The 25,509-nt window shown below is 32.5% G+C and overlaps 1 protein-coding gene across 5 annotated transcripts in view; it reads left to right on the forward strand.

Annotated features, from left to right (window-relative positions):
- lef1 (lymphoid enhancer-binding factor 1) overlaps positions 1-25,509 on the forward strand; it is a 90,137-nt gene that overhangs the window by 36,746 nt on the left and 27,882 nt on the right. For all 5 annotated transcript variants that reach the window (XM_056456564.1, XM_056456567.1, XM_056456562.1 and 2 more), the window contains exon 4: positions 17,607-17,739. In XM_056456564.1, coding sequence (XP_056312539.1) covers positions 17,607-17,739 — 133 coding nt within the window. The remainder of the gene's footprint in view (positions 1-17,606; positions 17,740-25,509) is intronic.

Consider the following 25,509-nt stretch of genomic DNA (forward strand, 5'->3'; position numbering starts at 1 on the left):
TATGTGGTTTTCTGGCTGTTTAATTGCGGAGATGTTTTGCTCCTCTGCTTGTCTATTGCAGTTCGTATAGATGAATAAATAAATGTATTTAATTATTTAATTTTTTTAATATTTAAAAAACAAATAAGAGCGAAAGAACGTTTTTAAAATGCCACCAATAATGAATAAATAAATAAATATTTTTTATAATATTAGTGTCATGTACTGCTACTATTAATAATAAAAGAAGAATAAAGATAATTGTTATTATTTTTATTTTCAATAATCATTTGTTGTTATTATGCTGCCACTTTGGTTTAATATTATGTATTTCTATTTTGTGTAACAGCAAAGGTAAAGTTTATTATTTAGTATTTTTATGCATCATATTTTTATTCATACTATACAATTTAATAGTAATATTATTATAATAATAATTATTGTCATAACATAGTGATGATGATGAAAATAATAATAATAATAATAATAATAATAAAAATAATAAACTTAAGTAATAGTAGTACACCATTATTAAATTGTAGATAATAATATTAATAATAATAAATAAAATTGAGTAATAGTAGTACACCATTAATAAATCATGTAGTAATAATAATAATAATAATATTAAAAAAATCGAGTAATATTAGTACACCATTAATACATAATTTAATAATAATAATATTAAATACAATTCAGTAATAGTAAACACCATATTTAATAATAATAACAACAACAACAACAACAACAATAATAATAATAATAACAATAATAATTAAAAATGGGTACCAGTGCACAATAAATTCTATTTAATAATAATAAATAATATCAAGTAATAGTAGTACACATTAATAAATCATATAATAATAATAATAATAATAATAATAATATTAATAATAATAATAATAATAATAATAATAATAATAATAATAATAATAATAATAATAGATGAAATAGGGTAATAGTACACAATTAATAAATCATATTTATTATTAATAATAATAATAACAACAACAACAACAACAATATTAATAATAATAATAATAATAATAATGATAATAAATAAAATATGGTAATAGTACACCATAAATTATATTTATTAATAATAATAATAATAACAACAACAACAACAACAACAACAATAATAATAATAATAATAATGATAATAAATAAAATATGGTAATAGTACACAATTAATAAATCTTATTTATAATAATAATAATAATAATAATTAAAATTGCCTTATGGTAGTACGCAATTATTAATTATATTTAATAATAATAATAACAACAATAATAAATAAAATAGGGTAATAGTACACAATTTATAAATCTTATTTAATAATAATAATAATAATAAAAAATAAAATTGGCTTAATAATGGTTGTACACAACTAATAAATCATATTTAATAATAATAATAAATAAAATTGAGTAATGGTAGTACACCATTAATAATCGTAGTCAATAATAATAATAATAATAATAATAATAATAATAATGGATTCTTTAGAATCATCTGGTAATATAGTGCCATATATCGTTGTATAATGCCTATTTTTAGTTTGTTATTTTATAAAACAACTCCCCATAGAAGATATATATTTTGAATGTATTAAAACAAAACCAGACATTTCTGTCCAGCACATAATTTTCCTTAATTTCGATGTTAACAGTAGGTGTAGCTGGCCTGTTGTGATGGCGCAGTTGAAATGATTAAAATACAGTCTGGTGTTTCTGTCACTGCCCTGAGGACAGGCTTTCCTCCATTCGTTCCCCTCTCTCCTCCTCTTGTTTGTATCTTTACCCTGGGTATGCGGCATGTGCCACGAGGACTCTTCATTAATTGGGTTTGGTTACATGAAGCCCCAGAGCCAACGGGCCGTCCTGCCAATATCACATTCCATTTATAGCCAGCCGCTCTGGACTGGGGGTCTCACTGTATTCTGATGGTTTTAAAGGGCCAATACATCCAACTGTGTGTGTGTATGTTCATGTGGGTGTGTAAAGGTCATGTATTTCTACCAAATGGGATGCAAGTATGAATGGGAGTATGAACACCTGGGGTGTGTGTGTTTGTGGGCGAGATCTTTTGGTTGGTAGTACAGGGTGTGTTTCCATACAGGGTTGGACGGGCTTTTGTCAAATGTTTCGAAAATCAAACTCCAAAAGCAAATCACTTTTCACATCTTTCAATTTTTAAGGGTCTTAAATGAGGTTAAAGTTACCTTTGTGCCAGTGTCAGTTATTACATCTTGTTTCTAATTAAATTTTTAATTTAATTTAATTTAATTTTATTCCAAATGAGCTGAAATAAAGAAATAGACCTCTCTGTTTTAATTAAATACAATTTAATTTAATTTAATTTAATTTAGTTGTTTTTCCAAATGAGCTGAAATAAAGAAATAGACTCCTCAGTTTTAATTAAATACAATTTTATTTAATTTAATTTAGTTGTTTTTCCAAATGAGCTGAAATAAAGAAATAGACTCCTCAGTTTTAATTAAATACAATTTTATTTTATTTTATTTAAAATAAGCTGAAAAAAGAGAATAAAGTCTCCTCTGTTTTAAATTAAATACTTTTATTTAATTCAATTTAATTAAATACAATTTTATTTTGTTTTATTTTATTTCAAATGAGCTGAAATAAAGACGTAGACTCCACTATTTAAATATTTTTTTAATTTGTTTTATTTTATTTTATTCCAAATGAGCTGAAATAAATTTAAGACTCCTTTGTTTTAATTAAAAACAATCTAATTTAATTTAATTTAATTTTATTCCAATTGAGCAGAAATAAAGACTCACATGTTTTAATTAAATACAATTTAATTCAAATTAATTTAATTTAATTAAATTTTTTTTATATAATTTTATTTTATTTTATTTTATTTTATTTTATTTTATTGCAAATTAGCTGAAATATAGAAATAAATACTCCCCTGTTTTAATTAAATACACGTTAATTTTATTTAATTTATTTGAATCACAATGAGTTAAATAAAGGAATAGGCTCTGTTTTAATTAAATGCTATTTTATTTTATTCAGAATGAGCTAAAATAAAGAAATAAAGACTCCTCTCTTTTAATTTAATTGTTTTATTTTATTTCATTCAAATAAGCTGAAATAAAGACTCCTCTGTTTTGATTTAATGTAATTTAATTTTACTTTATTCAGAATAAGCTGAAAAAAGAGCTAAATTAAATATTTATATTCATTATTTATAATTAAATTGTTATATATATATATATATACATACATACATACATACGCACGCACGCACGCACGCACACACACACATATATATATATATATAAAGATAGTAGAGTATTTGGTTTTTATAAATTTTTTGTTATATATTTATTTTTGCTTGTTTGTTTTAATTAATTGATTCATTTTCTGTACAATAACACCAGATAAATATTTATATATATATATATATATATATATATATATATATATATATATATATATATATATATATATATATATATATATATATATTGATTTATATATATATATATATATTGATTTATATATATATATATATTGATTTATTTATTGTTTTGATTATTTTCTTTCATGCCGTTTTATTCTTTCTTGTGTTTTCTGTGGAAGATAATTTCAAATCATTCTTCTTTTCCAAAATACATATAATTCTAAAAATAAAACTTACAGAAGTATTATATAGACTATTATATAATACTAATAACATGAGACTATATGACACAAAAACTAATTCATTAAAATATATTGTCAGTGCTATTGTTGATTATGATTAGTCTGTAGCATTGAACCCCGAACAGCCTGAACTTTTGACTTGTTTGAACCCACCTATAAATATATTCGCCCTTTAATTTCACTTTGTTCATGTGCAGGCTTCTGCTTCTCTCATAGGTAAACAGTACGGAGGGATTTCACCTAGATTTGTAGCAGTACAGCAATCTGTCGTTACCACTTAAGTTGCCAACTCCCCGAATGTTTGCAAAACACCTCGCTTTTTCACACAGCAGCTTTATTGTAGCCGCGGGCATGAGGAGTCCTCATTGCATATAAATTACAGTAGAGGGAAGCGATTATTATAAACCACCCTCTTCCCCCCCAACAACACCACGGAAATGAGATAATTGAGTGGAGGACAAAGGGCTGCTGGGTTGAAGAAAACGCTTGTTGGCAACATTGGCAATGTTTTGAGTAACTCAAGCTCATTGGAGCTTCTACAAAAATTTGCCTGCACATACAATTCCTTGCAGTCATGTTGGGAAATGAACAGTTGTGTCAGTAAAATACTACTTTTTTATTTCTATTTGCACATTTTTTTTATTATTAAAGGCTTATTTTTGTGCACAGTATTATATGATCTTAAAAATCCCATGTAGCGTAATGCAACAGCCAATATTACATTACACAACCAGTTTTTGGTGTGGTAAACTTGCTCTGTAGTTCACCTGGTAGCATACTTTTTTTTACACTTTGTATTAAGATACATGTTTGAAGATCCAGTCACAAGTGGACGATATTAAATACAGGTGTAATAAGTGGGTTGTGGTTGTTGGGTTGGTCCACTTTTGACCACTTTTAGAGATACAGTAGTTGTGAACGCATATAATAATCATGTAGATGCTAGTGGTGAAATGCATGCAAAAAGCCAGAAAATACTCCTACCTATGCAATTTTTGAGCGTGTGTAAAAACTGAAAACAAACACAAAAAGAATTTAGTATTTAGTTTTGCAGCTATTCGAACAGAAGCACAAGCACTTTTCAATTTCATATACTCTATAAAACGGTTCAGTGGATTTTTAACCCTTTGAGTAGTCATTTTAAAATACTCCCTCTGTCTGTCCTGCATTTGTTTTTTCGTCATTTTTTCCCTTTTTCTGGACACATTGACAAACAAATAATTGTAATATAATATTTATTTATTTATAATAATTATTATATTGTGAAATGTGATATTTCAATTTTTTTTTTTTTTTTTTTTTTTTTTAATACATGTCATTTAAAGAGCTCAATAGTAATCATATTATTTCATATATGCCATGTTAGTCTGCGCTGCAGGGGAGAGATTAGAGCTGCTGGATTTACAACATGTAAATTCATCAACCTTTCCTGAAATACATGAATTTAAGTTTAACTGGTAGAAGAACAGAATAAATGGTTTAGTAAGTCAAACAGGGTTTATTTAATGTGACTAAAGCACATTTTCAGATGTACATATCTTTCTCTTGTTTATTATTGAGCCATCGTTGGACAGTAGATTTGGACTGATCACACCAGTGTGATCGTACACATTAAAGGCCTAAATAGCGCAATATCAATGCAAACGGAAGTGATCACAGGAGATTTGGAAACAATAATGTGTTTTGACAAAAATAAAAGTCTGCATGAATTCAAAATTTACTGTTTATTCTGCTAGCGCACATTGTTAGTCATAAATTGCACAATTAATCCAGGCAAGTTAATCCACTTTTAAAAAAAGCTGTTTTGGTAATCTTTAATCAAATTATGACCTTCCGCTCTGGAATGGCAGTTCTTCTCTGATGACAGTTTGGGTGAAATATGCTTAGCCATTCCCCTACAGCCGTTAGTTTGCTGCAAGTAAAAGATGAGAGAAGCTCAAAAATAACATCCCGCCCCTACTTAAAATTCTGCTTCAGTAGGAAATGCATGAAATAAAAGTGCATTAACCTTCTGGTCACACCGACTCAATACCACATGGGAACATGGTCTAAATTAAAAAGACATGGCTGATTCAGCAAATGCATTTACATTTAACATTTGCTTTTGTTAATAATGTTAGTTAGCCTCATAGGGTCGGTTTTAGCGTAGGTAGTACTTCCAAATGCGATGTTAACTTTAGCGCCAAATTGCAGCGATACATGCAGCAACCAGTGCATAAAAGCACTGATGTTTAGCTATGCAAACAAAGTCCAAGGCATTCAAAATAAGTGAAAAGTCATGGCTAGTATATTAAAACAGCACTCATGTGCACCGTTGCTTTTTGACAAACTTGCCTTCATCAGCTTCAACAGGGTGTACAACTGTTTTAGATTAAACCGTGTTCGTATTTGACACCATTCACTTTTTATTGAAATATTTTGCACATTGTAAGATTCTAAATTATATAATTTGGCAGGAATCTCACAACAGGGATGCATCTCCAATGATACTCCATTGGTCTTGGGGACTACATCAGAGTGTGCTTGGAGAACAGAGCTGGTTTGGGGTTAGAAAACACATGTTTGGATGGTAAACCACATTCTGTGAAAGACAAGGGTTACCTTTTTTGTTAGTTTGTAGGGTGTAATGCTGATTGGTCGAAGTGGCGGTGCTTTCTTGGAGGGGTCGCTGAACCAAACAGTGTCCATTTTGTCTCGTTGTGGCCAATTTTGCCATTTCCCGCACTCTGGCTTTCCCCTCTTTGCTCTGGATTTTCTTTTAGGCCCTCAGCCAGCTTGAGTTCTGCACAATGAAATTTCTTTTAAAACCACATCTGAGGGGCTCTAGCGGCAGGCTTGGCCAGACCTGCTTATAAAATCCTAAATGGACATGCTTCTTTTCAATCGGCACCGCCTCTCTGCAAATATGAATAGAAAGACCTAAGCCTATTATTTTTCTTCATAATAAAAGAGAGAACGGCGGGAGGGGAGGGAGGTACGTCCATGGTGTATCCTGCCGCCTTGGCCTGTGAAAAACCTGAGAGCTCATTGGGGATAAATCTCCATGGCACCATCCGACCCAGGATCCTGCGGTCAGTCGGGGTGTCCGGCCACTTCCTGCTCAGGCTGAGTGAAAGTGTTTTTAGTTTTAATACGCCGCGCTGGGAAGCGGGTGGCGCAGGCTCTGATCTCAAACCACCTGGAAGGATCTGAATGGCCTTGAATGGCGGTGAATCACTCTGCGTGACTTTTATTTTAAGGGTTAGTTCACACAAAAATGAAAATGTACTCACTATTCCAAAGCTTTATGAGTTTCTTTCTTCTGTTGAACGGCAAAGAGGATATTTTGAAGAAAGCTGAAAACCATGGACTTCCATAGTAGGAAAAACAAACACTATGGAAATCAATGGTCACAGGTTTTTAACTTTTTTTGGTGTCACTTTATTTTGATGGTCCGTTTGTTGGATTTAAGTTACATTGCATCTACATGCCAACTAGTTCTCATTACATTATAAGTAGACGGTTAGGTTGGGGTTAGGGTTAGTGTAAGTTGACATGTACTTGCAAAGTTGCTTATAGTCAGTTAAATGTCTGTTTAGCAGAAGAATCAACAGATATTAAGTACAGTCTACTAATACTCAAATGGACCATCAGAGTAAAGTAAACATCTTTGTGTTCATCGGAATAAAGTAAAAACACAGTAAAACCATAATATAATCTATATCTGCAGTATGCTTTTTCTTGTCATGAAAATAGCTGTAGAAGCTGTCAATAGCAATAAACCAAATAAAAGAATTTACTCACTCTCAAGTTTTTTTTCCCAAAACCTTTGAGTTTCTTTTATTTGGTTAACGCCAAAGAAGATATTTTGAAGAAAGCTGAAAACCATTGACTTCCATAGTAGGAAAAACAACAACACCACCACTATAGAAATCAATGGTTACAGGTTTTTAACTTTCTTTAAACTATCGTCCTTTTGGTTCATTGGAAAATAGAAAAAAATAAACTGTAAAATCATAATACAATATAATATAATATAATATAATATAATATAATATAATATAATATAATATAATATAATTTACATTTTTTTGGCATGAAAATAGTAGTAGAAGTTGACATAAAACACGAGCAAACATCAGAATAAAGAAATGCATAACGGTTTGGAACAGGATAGTAACATTGTGTCCTAACTACATGCGATGTGACAAGACTCCAGCATCAAGCAATTTGGCTTCACCAAACACGACGCCACATGACAGAAACATTTATATATCAGACACTGCCCTCCAAATGACATGGTAAAGGTTATAATCTAATTAATACATATTTACCATAATTAAAAGTTTATAGACTCCAGTGGCCGATGCGGTCACATTCTGACTTTCATTTTCAAACCTTTTGCTAGTTTTTTTATTTTCAATATCTGAGGTGAACTATCTGCTGCTGATTTCAATAGTATGGCAATAAATGTCACATGTAATGGTATTCAAACTTACATTGGTGGCATTTAACACTGAATAAAACCCATAATCAGTACCTGAGGGGATGATTGTCATTAGCTGATGCTGTTACGAAACTTTGCGCGGAAGTAGAAATTTTACACGTCACTGTAGCAGATGTTTTAACATGAAAAATATATCCTTCATCGCATGTCACTGCACTGACAAAAAATTATTCATTGGATTTAGTCATTTTTTTTTAAAAGGCGGTTGCAAACAATTTCTATAGGCTGAATTTAAACAAACAATTTAAATTGAATAATGTTCAGCTTGATTTGTTTGTTTAAATTCAGTCCATAGAAATTGTTTTCATTTAAGTTACCTTAAAATGAGTAAATCCAATGAACTATTTGTTTGATCATCACTTGTATTGACGATGGCAGCATTTTCATATTTGGGTGAACTATTCCTTTAAGACCACAGAAAGCCAAAAAAACTAACATTTATTAAAGGCTACCACATTTTTGGAAGGCTGATTTGACATTTTTGTTTTGTTTTTGTTGGAAAAAGTGTATGATTTCTCGATGGTTGTGCCTCCGGGCTCCTTACGAATTGGCATGGCAAGTCTCAAGGTTCCCCGCTAGAGTTTTAGCTCATGCGATGCTCGGAGATGCCAGTTTATTAAGAAGTTGAGAGAAATGGGCTGTGACAGCTGCGACTGAGAAGGACATAAAAGACTCCCAGATCAAATAAGGTGGAACGCAGAATGCCAAACTCCCCACTTTTCATGCCTGCTGCAAGTCCAGGATCCCATGTTGACGTACAGTGCTAAACATATATGAGTGCTCCCCTCATAAATCTCTCATTTAAATTAATATTTTCTATAGGAAGCTTATATATAGGCAATATTGTATTTGTGCATATACATTAGATTAGGCAGTACTGAAGCCGAATCTGGATCTAATCTAACAAAATAACCTATGATACAGTCAAATAACTTATTGTACAGTCAAATGTATATGTTTAGGGACAAATATTAAATAAAAATTTAAAAGAGCAGAATTCAACAGAAATAAAATAATAAACAATTATGTTGAAATTTTGTAGTTTGTAGTATTTTTTTTTCCAATATTTCGCATGAATGTATTATCTTTCTATTTCTAAAGATGTTTAGTGACTAAATATTATTTTTAATAAATATATCTGTTTAATAAATCTGTTTTGTTCAGATGCGCCAAAATATATGAGCAATAATCACTGACAAATGGATAAAAATATGTATTGTTCTTATTTATGTTGAGCACTGTATACCATCTTTTATATGATGCTTGTTGTTGGCCTCCTAACTACTTTTAAGTTCTTCCTCCACTTTCCTCAGCTTCTCCTTTACTCTGAGACAGAGGCTAGGGGCTTAAATGAAAAATATGCCTGCCTCTTATCTCTCTCCCAGAGGAAAAGCCAATAAGAGCTGAGAGGCGTAAAATGAAGAGGGGGTAAGGATGCTATCATGCTCAGTCTTCCACCGAGGGCCTTTCTCACCAGCTACTGCCCCCAGTCACTTATTAGTAATGAGGGCGAGTCGGAGGATAAGGTTTCCTTAAGGTAGGATAAGACCCTTTTTAAAAGGACTTGTCCAGATTAGCCGTCACCTCTGACCAGGAGATGAACTTAAGTGTTTAAACCACACACTACTCTGAAGTATTTTGACTTTAGGTTTAGATTTTGTCACACTTTTATCTTAGAGAGTTGACTTTTGCTGATTTTTTTGTGATTTATAGACGAGGAGTAATACTTTAAAATCATTCTGAATGTAACCGGAAGTTAGTGCAAAGACCTGAGAAGTGTGATGTGCCCTGATTTTCTGGTTCTGGTCAGAATCCTGGCAGCAGCGTTCTGGATGAGCTGCAACTGTCTGACTGTGTTTTTAGAAAGGCCAGTGAGGAGGCCATTACAGTAATCCACCCTGCTGCTGATAAAAGCATAAACAAGTCTCTCTAAGTCTTCACTGGAAACAAGTGAAACACTTTTTTTTTTTGCCAAAGGAGATTTTCTAAAATAAATGCTATTAAATAAATATTCTCCAAAAATATATATATATATGGTACATAAACAAAATATTTTCCAACACAATTAAATATGACATTTTTGTAAGATCGTTTAATTCAGATTTAAATATCTATGACATGATTTTATATAACATTTAATGGATAAAATGCAGTTTTTTTTCTCAAAACATTGTTTAATTTGCTCAGATTTATTTATTTAAAACCAGTGATTTTACCAAATGATACAGATTTATGATATCATCTTAATAACCAATTGGCTTTAAGTGTTGGTCAGTCATTTCTGTCAGGCAAAATTTCACCCAACATAAACTTTGTCAGCCTGGCTCATGAATATTAATTGGGTACATAATGTTTGCCCGGTACCAATTGCGAGTTGGTTCAATAGCAGATGTGAGCAGTTGGCAAAGCCTCTGTATACTCTTTATAACTGACATTTCAGCTGGCTACAATTTGTTCCCTTTGCACCGAGTTTTGAAATGTATATGTTTAAGTTATTATTGTCAAAAGTGGGATGGAATAACCTTCTAAAAACGGTTAATTATAATAGTTGCTACACCCTTTCTGATTTTCCCAAGTTGGACAGTCTCCTGAATCAACATCCTTGCTGGTTTTGGAAAAACATTCCCAGCATATTTTAGGGCTTGGGGCTTCAATGACAATTTCAACCTTTCAACAGTTTGCTTTGGGTAAAGGTTGGGGTTAGGAATATGCTTAATTTTCCAGGACCAACAAATGATCCAGAAGCATGTCCTCCATTGGTCATTCTCAAAATCAAGCAAGATGGAGCAATTCACCTTTTCCTGCGGCCCCATACAGCTTTACATGAATTATAATAGGATAATACTCCAAGTCCAATGTTGATTTAAAAACCAAATACAATGAGGGGAGTCATTATTCACCTCGCAGGTCATCAATTGCATATTTAAAAGCAACTCATTGGAATAAGGAAATGGCTTTCAGTAGACCACGAATAACCACCAATGACTTAAAAAATTATTAAGAGTGCAAAACATTCATAGGGTAATCATCGAACACGTATAACAGAAATGGAAATAACAGGAATGTGGATAAACTGTATTGACAATCAGAATAATATTTGTAGTATTTAAATAAAATTTCGCATTGTTATATTAATAATAAAAATAATAATAATGGTGGTGGTAGTGGTGGTAGTAGGTAAAAAAATCTATAATAATGGTATAGTTGTTGTTATTATTATTACTATTATTATTTCAGTTCAGTTTCCTTTTCAGTTTGATTTTATATCATTCAGAACATCACAGTAGATGAAATACAGAATGAAATCACATTACATCGACACTCAGCAAGAAAATAAAAGAGAAATATTTATGAAGAACATCTGAGCAGCAGAAAACACTAAAAACCTTTGTGATTCATATATATATATATATATATATATATATATATATATATATATATATATATATATATATATATATATATATATATATATATATATATATATATATATATATATATATATATATATTTATAATAGTTATGATGTGGGATTCTGCCAAATAATAGTAATTATTATTATTGTTGTTGTTGTTTTTATTATTATTGTTATTATTATAAGATGATGGAAGTAATATTCTGTGATGGCAACTGTGATATCAATATAATAATAATAAAGGTAATAACAATGATGATATTATTGGTAATAACAAAAGTAATAATATGAGGGGAAAAACAATAACCTGAGACGAGCAATATTATAGACACACTGAAAATCACTGTACTTTTGTGAACATAAAGAGAACATCATTTTCTATGAGACAAACAACATGAGCTCAGAAGAGCTTTGGTCACAGATTGCTTGTGATACTAACGTCATGCTAGAATATGAAGCGTGACATGACTCTTTTAAATAGATTTGTACCGGAATTGAGCCACATCTAAAAAGTGAGTTTTAGATGCATCTGGCATTAGTCAAAACATACTGTAATTGACCTTTTTAAATGTTCTCACTGTTACAATAGCCATAGATGCTAACATGGCATTAAACGCAAAGAAAATAAGCATGTTATTATATATTCTTTTATAATGGATTAAAATACAAAGGCCAAACACTTTCATTGTGTATGTGGAGAATGTGTTGCACAGCCTTGCACTAAAAAAATTACCTTTGCCATTTGTTCAAAATACTACTTTAAAATAAGCTGAAACAATGCAATTATTGAGTTTTATTTTGGGACAACTTAATTATTTTATCTTCAACCCACTTTAATTTGTAAAACCCAACAAGTTAACTTAAATCCTCCATATTGTCCCAATGCAAATCCATTGTGTGGAACACAGCATTATTTACAGTGTATTCTATAAAATGGTTTAATTTTTTTATTGAATTATTATTATTATTATTATTGTTATTATAAATTATTATTTTTAATTATTATTATTATAAATTATTATTTTTATTTAATTATTATTATTATTATTATTATAAATTATTATTTTTATTTAATTATTATTATTATTATTATTATTATTATTATTATTATTATAAATTATTATTATTATTATTATAAATTATTATTATTATTATTATTATTATTATTATTATTATTATTATTATTATTATAAATTATTATTTTATTTAATTATTATTATTATTATTATTATTATTATAAATTATTATTATTTTTTTATTATTATTATTATTATAAATTATTATTATTATTTTTATTATTATTATTATTATAAATTATTATTTTAATTGAAAGTTTCCCAAACTGGGAGTGCGGCCCCATAATTTGAAACACACACACAAAAAATACTGGGTTCAACAATTTTTTCATGTTGTCCCAACACAAACCCAATTTAACAAACAACATTTAGGTGGACTGAACATATAACAGTTAAGTAAAAAAAAAGAATTGTGTTGTTTCAACTCATTTTAAATGAGTAAAAACACAAGCTGCACTGTAAAAATGCAGGGTTCCACACAATTGCTTCATGCTGTCCCAACACAAATAGATTAAGTTAACTTAACTGTTTTTACAAATTTAAGTGGATTAAACAAAAAACAATTAAGTTGTCCCAAAACTATCTTGAGAATTGTGTTGATTTCAGCTCATTTTAAACGAGAAGCAAAAACCTTTTTTTTTAGTGCGAGATCTTTCTAGAGAATGCCATTCATATCATCATTCCCTCTGTCAGACTCTCCGGTGTCTCAGAGACTGATATTACACCCCCGGACCCACCCAAAAACACTCGTCCTGCCCCGTGGTTTTATTACAGCGCGTCTGCCGAGGAAATAGCACCCTACACCTGCCTCTCTGGCCAATTAGCTGGTCGGAAACAGCAACCTTTGCTCCCAAATTAGGACAAACCACTCATTCATGCCTGTGGGAGTTTTGCCTGTGGCACGGGTGGGCCGCTTCTTACCCGTCTCACCCCTCTTTCTCTCTCTCTCAAGTCCTGCAATTGAATTTTCAATGCAGCTGGAGCTTGAAAGATTTCTTTTAAGCATATTGCAATTGATAACTGATTTTATGAGCCTTTTCTTTGTAAGGGATTTCATGTTGGTTTAGTTTTCAGATCGATTTCATAGGATTTCATAATGAATTCATTGAAAATGGGTTTGATCTGAAGTTTTTGGGGGGAGGGGGGATTTTGTGCTCACAATGAACAAAGGCGCTTGTGCGTTTGACCTCGGAGAGAATAAATCGAATTTAGTTTTTTTTAATTTCTTGCTTTTTTTGTGTCATTTTGTACTTGGTTACAAATGCATGGCACTTTTAGTTCACTGAAAAAAAATAATTCATTGAATTTACTTTGTTTTTTGTTTTTTTTTAAAGGTAAGTGGTTGCAAACAGCTTATATGGGCTGGATTTAAACAAACACATCGGGCTCTATTTTAACGATCTTGTTGCAAAGTCTAAATCGCAGGACGCAAAGTCATTAAGGGCGTGTCCAAATCCACTTTTGCTATTTTAAGGACTGAAAAATACGTTCTGCGCTGTGGCGCATGGTCTAACAGGGTTGTGCTTATTCTCTTAATGAGTTATGGGTGTGTTTTAATAATAAACCAATCAGAGTCTCATCTCCCATTCTCTTTAAGAGTCAGTTGTGTCATGCCATGGCGCATTCGCTATTTACATTGTGGACTTTGTAAGTGGAAAAACGGAACACTTCACTAGAGAGAAAACAGTTAAACAGAGCATCTGCAGCGTGAGGATAAAGAACTGCCTCCCCCAATCAGCCTTTACTTTCACTTTCTTTTTCTCTCGTGGATAAGGAAACGGTGTTATACGCAGACATCCATTAGCCTACATATTTATTTTGTTTGTTGAACACAAAGAATTGTTTCAAAACTATTTCTAAATTCAGTTCTAATTTCCAGCAAATGAATAAATGAACAATAATAACGAAGTGTGGTTAAAAAAACTGAGTTCTATCCAAAGACACGTCCAATGCCCCATATGGTCCAAAACCTGACAGGTGGACAAATCTAAGCTTGTTTTTAATAAAACAAATAAAAATATGCATATAATAAATACTACTACTACTAATAATAACATTATACAAAAGCAAATTGTCATGAATAAACTGAAAAAAGCCCCCAGAGATGAAGGCTTGAAGGCAGTGGTTTCTATATTTATGTAGAAAATAATAATTTTTGTAATATTTTAATCCTTTAATTCTTTTTCATTTGTAAAGATGTTTGCGTATTGCTGTACATCCTGTGTGTATTAAGCAATGTGTAAGCGAGGCACACAACTAACACGCTCTGCGCTGGATTTTAGACCTGCTTTCAGCTGCTCTATTGCCAAGTCTATTTTAGTTCCTCAAAACAGCACCGCACCAGCAATGCGCCTCAACACACCTCCTTTTTAGATCAGAATGCCTATGGGCGCACATATGAGCGCGAATGCATTTGCTATTTAAACAGTGTGGCGCAAAACGTCAAAATGTCACTTGCGTTGAGCTAAAACTAGCAAATAATTTTCAGCTCGACGCCTTGTGCTGCATTGCGCCGGGTGTATGATAGAGGCCATCAAGTTGAACTTCACTACATTTAATTTGTTTGTTTAAATTCAGCCCATATAAATTGTTTGCAACCACTTACCTCAAAAAATAGTACATGAGTAATATTTTTAGTGTCCTAAAAGTGCCATGCATTTGTAACCACGTAAATGCAAGTAAATGAAGGGTAAGCGGCTTGAATTATCTGTTACAATGCTTTGTTTTTCACCATGACACTGCTTTGAAGAAATGGGGATATATTGTCTTTTTAACTGGCTATAGCACTAAAAACAGTTCATTTAATTACAAATTAATAAATAAATGAAATAAATACATTAATAAATTAATCCATCTCTGGAATCTATTACTGTGGTGCATGAAATAAAAACAAATTCATATTTGTGTTTTATTTATTTATTATAATTTTCTTTAATTGTATGAATATTTCAGTATAGGGTGACACGGTGACTCAGTGGTTAGCACTGTCACCTCACAGCAAGAAGGTCGCTGGTTCGAGTCCCAGCTGCGTCAGTTGGCATTTCTATGTGGAGTTTGCATGTTCTCCTCATGTTGGCGTGGGTTTGCTCCGGTTTCCCACACAAGTCCAAAGACATGCACTATAGGTGAATTGAATAAGCTAAATTGCCCATAGTGTATGTATGTGTATGTGAATGTGAAATTGTATGGGTGTTTCCCAGTGCTGGGTGGCAACTGGAAGGGCATTTGCTGTAAAACATATGCCAGATTAGTTAGCGGTGGCAACCCCTGATGAATAAAGAGACTGAAAGAAAAGAAAAATAATTGAATGAATGAATATTTCAGTATAACACAAATTAAAATATTTTAAAATGCATTTAATTCATTATTATTATTATTATTATTAGTTTTTTTTTATTTATGTAATTTTAAAGGATATTGATATGTGGTCCAGGATGTGTCTTTTTTAATGTAGTTGTATGTGAATTATCTGAAAGCTGAATAAATAAGCTTTCCATTAATGTCTGTTTAGGATAGGACAATATTTGGATGACACACATTTATTGAACTTCTGTAATCTGAGGTTAAATATTAATAACATTTATTTTTTTATTTAAAGCCTTTTTAAGGTTGTCCAAATTCTACAGTAAGTTCTTAGAGAATTACATTACTAATCAAACATTGAGCTTTGATATATTTACAGTGGAAAACTTACAAAATATCTTCATGAAACTTGATCTTTGCTTAATATACTAATGATTTTTGGCTTTAAAAAATCCATAATTTTGACCCATACAATGAAAGTTTGCCTACTGCCAAAATTTAGCCTGATTTTGTGGTCCATATATACATGATGGCTAATTTTCATTTTATTTCAGGAAATTAATTACGTTATGTGTGTGCACAAAAAAATGATGTTTGCTGTTTGTGTAAACTACTGACAGCAGGTAAAATTACACGATTCCTTATTTTTTCAGGACAACTTAATTGTTTTATGTTCAATCCACTTATATTTATAAAACACTAATACGTTAACCTAATTTCTTCATGTTGTCCTAACACAAATCGATTGTGTGGAGCATTTCCTACAGTGTGGTTTTAGTGCAGTTCACTATAGAATAACCATGATTTATCTGTGATTATAAGTTAAGCTTAGAAGTTAGAAATTCAGAATTATGACACTTTTAAAATTCACATATTCAGACACATAAAAAGACATATTTTTAATTTAAAACATGCTTTTACTTGTTGATTTTATATTATTTTATTGCATTGTTTGATCAGTGTTCAGCGCTTTGAGAAACTGCTTTTAAAATTGATATATAAAATAACATGTCTTCTTCTTCTTATTATTATTATGAATTAGAGATATGCTAAATAATATCCTAAAAGAATCACAGTTTGATTGAAGGTTTGAGGTTTAAGGTTTTGCAACATGGCGCTCCAATCTCACAAACAAACTATTTTTGGACAGAAAGAACTCATCTGTACACCAGGTAAAGGAGTAGTTCACCAATTATCTGAAAATTTGCAACATGTTCTCGCACACTGTGTACTTGATGTGCTTTTGTGGTGTGCATTGCTTTGTGAGTCAGCTCAGATCTTTGTGTGTGTGTGTGTGTGAGTCCGCTGCTGACGTGATTAACCCTGCTTAGTTCCACCGCAGACGGCCGGGGCTCTGTAATGAACTCCCTTATTCACTGGCTAATGATTCCCTTTGATCTCCAGCCCCGAGACCTCTGGTCTGCCTCTGCCCTGTGGCGTTCCCTCCCTCCCGCCCTGTTTCTCATTCTCTCCTCCTCTAACCCACACTCCGGCTCTCCCAACCCCCTTCTGCATTCATCCATTTCTGCCCCAAAATACCGCAGTAGACAATCCACACATCAGCGCTGGTGTGCTGTGAATGCTCACTTTGATGGCTTGTTGCTTTGCTCTGAATGCCTCGCCTCACATTTGATCAGTTTTTTTCCTCCCTCTGTGTTTTGCAGTCGAATAAGGTGCCGGTGGTCCAGCCGTCCCATGCCGTTCACCCACTCACCCCTCTGATCACATACAGTGACGAGCACTTCGCCCCCGGCCCACATTCAGGACACCACCCACAGGATGTCAACCCTAAGCAAGGTAAACGCACATAGACCGTGTAAACGTGCTACTGTCTCATGCTAAATTTAGTGGACAAGGTTCGATCAGTGGTTCCGCGAAAAACATTCAGCATCTGTGGAAACTTTTCATTGCACAAAATGTTCATTTATACGCCTGATCTCAAGAGGAAATAAACTATTTTACGTTTCGTCAGTTTAGTGGCTAATTCGTATGAGTTCAGTCGAACGAAAATGCACGACTTTAGAAAGGAAGCATGGCACCCAATCCCGCCCCTAAACCCAACCGCCATTGTGGGATGATCAAATCGTACTAAATTGTGCGAATGAGATCGTACAAATTCATACGAATTAGCCACCAAATCAAAAAGTTACGAATTGGCGTGAGATTGTGTCGCCTTTTATAGTTCTTCACTAGAAGAACTATAAAACATTGCTAAACAATGTATGTAAAACAGTGTGAAGACTTGTGCGGCCGCCTTTGCTTCTCTCCTGAACTTGAAAATATAATTGGCAGAATCGTAGAAGTGCTGGATTAAGATCGTCTAGGGGGTTGAATTGAGATCGCGATCTTTTTTCGATTAATCGTGCAGCTCTACCATATGGGGTGGTTTAACAAATGATAACACTAGAATTCATTGCAAGGTTCAAAATTGGTGGTATCGCTTTATTTTTGTACATTTAATTGACTGCAAGTTACATTGCAACTATATGAGCAATTCCATGCAAACCTTGCCGTGAAGAAAATTCAGTTTTCACCAAAATAGCGAAACCATTTCTACGTTTATTGTGTTAAAATACTCAAAAATGTCTCTGTCAGTGTTTTCAAACTATTATATTTGATTTACCAAAGCACACAAGTGGCAATCTCACATCTGTCACATCCATAACGGAGAGATGTCACATCCATAACCGAGCTTTTTCCTCATTAATGCAAAAATGTCAAATAAAATAAAATCAAGTATTTTTGTTCTATAGTGAGCCGACTGTTATACTTTTAATGAGCTTTATTTCTTTTGCGTTGTGCAGTTTAATTCACAGAATTTCTAAAAGTATGTTGTATACTGTAAACTCACTAACTTTTTTGGTCACATCCATAATGCATGTTTATTTTCCTCGTTTAAAACATTTAAAATGTTTACAGATTGATACTTTTCTGATCCCATAACTCTGTGGTTAGTTATTTTAGAAAATATAAACTGATTTGTCAATATATTGTTAACAAACCATAAATACACCAAAAAGTATACATTTTCACTGCAAATGTCCCATACATAATGCTGGAATTGCTCATATGCTAACTAATTCTCATTCAAGTACTAGTTGACTGTCTGTTCAATGTCTACTGACACCAACAGACATTCTCCAGACTAAAAGAAACTTTGGAAGCAACTGTAAACTAACCCTAATTTAACAGTCTACTTATACTCTGAGTTGTCGAGTAGTTGTCATTTAGTTCCAATGTCATCATTAATCAACGAAATGAAAAAAAGGGTCCTTGGGTTTTGATTGTCTTTTTCTGCAAAAACAGCCTTTTAGAATTGTGAGCTTCTTGCGCTGTAAGAAATAGTTGTTTAGATAATTTATTGTTTTACAAAAAAATGTATCAACAATTTGTAACTTTTTACTTAATTTTTTTTTTATTACTGCTGGTGAAGGCATTTTTTGTGTGTGAATTTTTTTCACTTGTCAGTTAAAATGACATTTTAGCATCTGTGTTGTTAGTATTTAACATTTATAAGGTTCTTTATTAGCATCAATGGTTCAATGAAGACTCTTTAGCATCTATGAAAACTTTTCATTCATTCATTCATTTTCGGCTTAGTCCCTTTATAAATCTGGGGTCTAGATTAATGGATGCCCTTTCAGCTGCAACCCATCACTGGGAAACATTCATACACTCACATTCACACCAATACATGATGGACAATTTAGCTCACCCAATTCACCTATACCACATGCTTTTTGGACTTGTGGGGGAAACCGGAGCACCCAGAGGAAACCCACGCGAACACAAGGGAGAACATGGAAACTCCACACAGAAATGCAAGCTGACCCAGCCTGGGCTCGACCCGGCGACCTTCTTGCTGTGAGGCGATTGTGCTACCCACTGCGCCACGGTGCTGCCCAAACCTTTTCATATATATAAAAATCTTTTAAGAGTTGGGCTCATTGGGCTTTTAACAAATTTTAATTGGTTTTGCTATAAAAACAACCTTTGTAAAATGGTGAAGTTTAAGAGTTTAAACTGTTACAAATAGTGTTGCAGATTATGAAATATACATTTTAAATGAAAATAAAACATTTTTAACGTTAAATTTTCAAATTTGATTCAAGGCTACTTGATATTTCTTTTGTAGCTGTTTGTTAAAGCAGTTTTGAAGTGGAAGTTGTCTCAGTCATAATGTCATCAAACAAATCACACCTTTGTTTATTGTGAATACGCGCCCTCTAGTGGTGAAAATGACATATGGTGCCTTTAATAAAGCATCTGATAATAGCGATGTGAATATTTAAACATGATTCCACACTCAGTCACAACGTCATCAAAATACGCCTTTGTTTATTGTGAATATGCGCTCTCTAGTGGTGAAAATGACATTGTGCCTTTAATAAAGCATCTGATAATAGCGATATGGATATTTATTTAAACATGATTTCACACTCAGTCACGTCATCAAAATACTCCTTTGTTTATTGTGAATATGCGCCCTCTAGTGGTGAAAATGACATATTGTGCCTTTTAATAAAGCATCTGATAATAGCGATGTGGATATATTTAAACATGATTCCACACTCAGTCACGTCATCAAAATACGCCTTTGTTTATTGTGAATATGCATCCTCTAGTGGTGAAAATGACATTGTGCCTTTAATAAAGCATTTAATACAGTAATAGCGATGTGGATATATTTAAACATGATTCCACACTCAGTCATAACATCATCAAAATACACCTTTGTTTGTTGTGAATATGTGCCCTCTAGTGGTGAAAATGACATATTGTGCCTTTAATAAAGCATCTGATAATGTTGATGCTTTAATTTTTTTAGGGCTAGTGATAAAAACGTATCTGTATTTATCAATGTACACCTTTCTCGATAACGATACAAACATATTAATTATATCACTTTTTCAATTCAATGAATTAAAGTGTGACATGAACTACCCTCAAGCGTCAACAAACATGGTATGACAGACAAGCCATTAACAAGTTGCATCATCGTGACATCAGAACACATGAACACTGGAGATGTTTTGTGTGTATCTCACCATAAAAGGACACAAACACATAAACCTCTTTTCAGAGCTGCGTTGAGAGTCACTAAACAAGTATTTTGCTAGTTTATCTTGGGAAATTATGATCATATATGATGTACAGACAGAAATGTATTCATTATTGTTTACTTCATCATTTTGATCTCAGCAATAAATTGTGACATTACTATATTAACGAGCAGAATTTGCTTCTCAAACTAAATAACTGCACCGAAAAGAATAATATATCACTAGTAATGATCATTAAAACTTTATTTTGAAAGATTCTTTACTTAGTTGTTCTTCCATGTTTTAATATATTAACAAGAATTAACGTAATTTGAGAAAATAATAGACTTCATTGGGTTCCTGGATGTATTTTTTGTTACATTTTAATTCAGGTTATACTTTAATTCAACACTTTAAGGTTCTTGATCTTTATTAATTGGATATGCTTTTGGCTACTAAAATAAATGTACTTTAAAATTGTCTGATGATTTCATGTCACCGTTTCCTGGTTCAAACACTCTATCAAATCATATGGTAGAGCTGCACGATTCTGGCTAAAAAGAGAATTGCGATTTATTTTTATTATAATTATTTTTAAATTAATTAATTAATTTTTTTTTTTTTTTTTATTAATTAATAATTTTTTTAAATTGAAATGAAGATCACTATTTTCTCACGATTCTGTGGATGTAAAATAAAGCTTAATGTGTGTAGTTTTATTATTGAGTAATATTATTATTTTAATTTCTCAAACATGTGGTAAAACAACAATAATAATATTATGTGTAGGTCTACTGTTGGTTAAAATGGTAAATTTTGAATAGACTTTCAATGGTGGACTTGAACAGACCTGAAATTTGTCCTGGTCAAGTGATGACATCAGAATACAACTATTCATAATTCTGAAGTTGAATTATTGTGTTTGAGACATTGTTGAAGTCAGAATTATTTGCCCCCCTTTTTAATTTTTTTTTCTTTTTTAAATATTTCCCAAATGATGTTTAACAGAGCATGGAAATTTTCACAGTATGTCTGATAATATTTTTCCTTCTGGAGAAAGTCTTATTTGTTTTATTTCGGCTAGAATAAAAGCAATTTTAATTTTTTTTAAAATCAATTTTAAGGTCAAAGTTATTATTCCCTTTAAGCTATATATTTTTTCAATTGTTTACAGAACAAACCATCATTATACAATAACTTGCCTAATTACCCTAACCTGCCAAGTTAACCTAATTAACCTAGTTAAGCCTTTAAATGTCACTAAGCTGTATAGAAGTGTCTTGAAAAATATCTAGTCAAATATTATTTACTGTCATCATGGCAAAGAGAAAATAAATCAGTTATTAGAAATGAGTTATTAAAACTATTATGTTTAAAAATGTGTTGAAAAAATCTTCTCTCCATTAAACAGAAATTGGGGGAAAAAATAAACAGGGGGGCTAATAATTCTGACTTCAACTGTATGCTTGCAATCTGTCACTGACAAAATTATTAGATTAATAATTTTCTCTACTTGTAAAATCAGACATTTGTCATTATAAGATTCCCTCTTGCATTATATTCAACATTATAGGCTATAGTAGTTATACTGACATGTATTCTCATGCACAACACTCTGGGTTCGCTATGAAAGAAAAACATATCAAATGCTTGTCGTAATCATTACTCTAAAATGCGAAGTGATTATGTAAATGATATGCGTGCTTCCGGTTTAATTTTAACTGTGCGGTTCATACCTCGGCGGCTCCCAAACGATCGCTCTGTGCCACAAGCTAATGGCTATTTACAACTTTATTACCTATTATTCACAGTTTATGCAAGTCCTGTTTACTAAAGTAGACATCATTCACAGACGCGCCACCGCCCTCTCTGTGGTAACAGCTCACGCTCAACTCGCGTCACTTGTGATTTCGCGGCCACGAATACGTCATTACATGAAGACAGAAATAACATTTGGTTGAATTATACCTTATAAATACAGTATGTGACTCTTTCAATGGCATTTGGAGGTGTCCACGTTGCTGAGCAATGTATGTAAAACAGCGTGAAGGCTTGCTTCTCTCCTGAACTTGAAAATATGATTGGCAGAATTGTAGAAATGCTGGATTAAGATCGTCTAGGTGGTTGAATCGAGATCACGATCTTTTTTCGATTAATCCAGCAGCTCTACCATATGGGGTGGTTTAACAAATGATAAATAAAAAATAAGGCAATATTTTTGAAAATAATGAACGTAGTGTTTATATTCAGGTCTAATATTAGATTGACAGGCTGTGCTTCATTTTTTATAAATCATTAAAATATTAGTGTCTGGCATGGAGCGAACCCAGAGACTGCAGTGAACATCTTGATTTTGGAAAAGATTTACTTTAGTGTATCATTAGTGCTCATAAACTGCAATCCCAATTAAAATTACTCTTAGACATAGAAACAGTAAAGAAATATCAAGGTTTAGGAATAATTAATATATTAATTCATTCTGCAGAAGAAAGAGATTTGAATAAGGGGAATTTCATTTTTGTGTGAACTACCCTTTTAACTGCGTTCCTATGTTGTAATGTTATTTCCTAGTATTTGTTAAATGTTCTCCATTATCTCTGATCCAAAGATAGGTTAGCTACACACTCACACTTTAAAAAGCCAACAGTCCATTCTCACCAGAATCTAATTTCCCTCAAGTCGTTTAAAGAAGGTGGGGTTAAAGTTTAAAAGGGGTGGAGAGATTTTTGGCAGACGCCGTCGCACGCGAACCCAACTCCATATGCGCTCTTTCCGGTGAACACTCACCTCTGTGGCAGCCGGGATGCGATGGAGAGATATAAATAGCCTGAATGGAGCCGCACGCCACTATAGCAGGTTGGCCAATGATCCAAAACTGCCTCTGTTTACATACACAAAAATCAAGTCACTTATTCATCAAACTTAATGGACTGAAGGCAAAAACACTCTGACATTAAGCTTTCTGAGAATTCAGGTGCAGTAAAATCAAAGGTGCATTATTGTATTTATTTATTTTTGAAAAATAATAAAGATACATCAAGATAATTGCATATTTTTACCATGGTTTACAGAAAGACAGCAGCAGTTCTATTTATCAAGGAAAATATCTTCTTTAAACTCTTATATTTTACCCCGTTTACATTGCCACATGTCCATTTTACCCATACCAAGTTTTGATTATTTAAAAAATCTAAAATGTTCATATTTAAATATTAACGTAAAATGTATTAATATATTAATATTTAAATAACAATGTTTTAAAAATGTTGAAAAAATAAAACAAATGATTACTTATGCGTGGTATGTATATACAGTACATGCATACAGTTGTGTGAAAGTGTTTGCCCCCTTACAGATTTCTTCATTTTTTGCATGTTTGTCTCACTTTAATGTTTCAGATCATCACAAAAATGTAAATATTAGTCAAAGATAACACAAGTAAACATATTGTGCAGTTTTAAAATGAAGGTTTTTATTATTATGAGAAAACAAAATACAAAAATACATAGCCCTTGTGTGAAAAAGTGTTTGTCTCAGTGAAGCTAATAACTGGTTGGCCCAACAACTGCGATCAACCGTTTTTGATAACTTGAAATGAGTCTGTAACAGCACTGTGGAGGAATTTTTCTCAACTTATAATTTCAAAATGGTTGTAATTCAGCCACATGAATGGCCTTTTAAGGTCATGCCACAGCATCTCAATCAGATTCAGATTAGGGCTTTGACTAGGCTACTCTAAAGTCTTAATTTTGTTTTTCCTACAATCAGATAACAACACTCTATAAACCACCCAGAATAACCTTGCAAATTGCTACCGCAATGCTCCAGAACACCCCAACAACCACAGAGTGCCCAGAAATCACATAGCAGCTGCATAGCAACCCTCTAGCAACCCCTAGAAAACCCCAACAACCACACAGAGTGCCTAGCAACTGCATAGCAACACCCTAACAACAACACAGAAAGCCCAGAAATCATCCAGCAACACTCTAGCAACCCCTAGAAAAACCCAACAACCACACAGAATGCCCAGAAACCACATAGCAGCTGCATAGCAACACTCTAGCAACCCCTAGAAAACCCCAACAACCACACAGAGTGCCCAGAAACCACATAGCAGCTGCATAGCAACACTCTAGCAATCCATAGAAAACCCCAACAACCACACAGAGTGCCTAGCAACTGCATAGCAACACCCTAACAACAACACAGAATGCCCAGAAATCATCCAGCAACACTCTAGCAACCCCTAGAAAAACCCAAAAACAACACGGAATGCCCAGAAGCCACATAGCAGCTGCATAGCAACACTCTAGTAACCCCTAGAAAAACCCCAACAACCACAGAGTGCCTAGCAACTGCATAGCAACCACTAGAAACCCCCAACCACGCAGATTGCCTAGAAACCACATAGCAGGTGCATAGCAACACTCTAGCAACCCATAGAAAACCCCAACAACCACACAGAGTGCCTAGCAACTGCATAGCAACACCCTAACAACAACACAGGACGCCCTGAAATCAT

The sequence above is a fragment of the Danio aesculapii genome, chromosome 1 (genome assembly GCF_903798145.1).
Source record: "Danio aesculapii chromosome 1, fDanAes4.1, whole genome shotgun sequence".
Classification (NCBI taxonomy): Eukaryota; Metazoa; Chordata; class Actinopteri; order Cypriniformes; family Danionidae; genus Danio; species Danio aesculapii.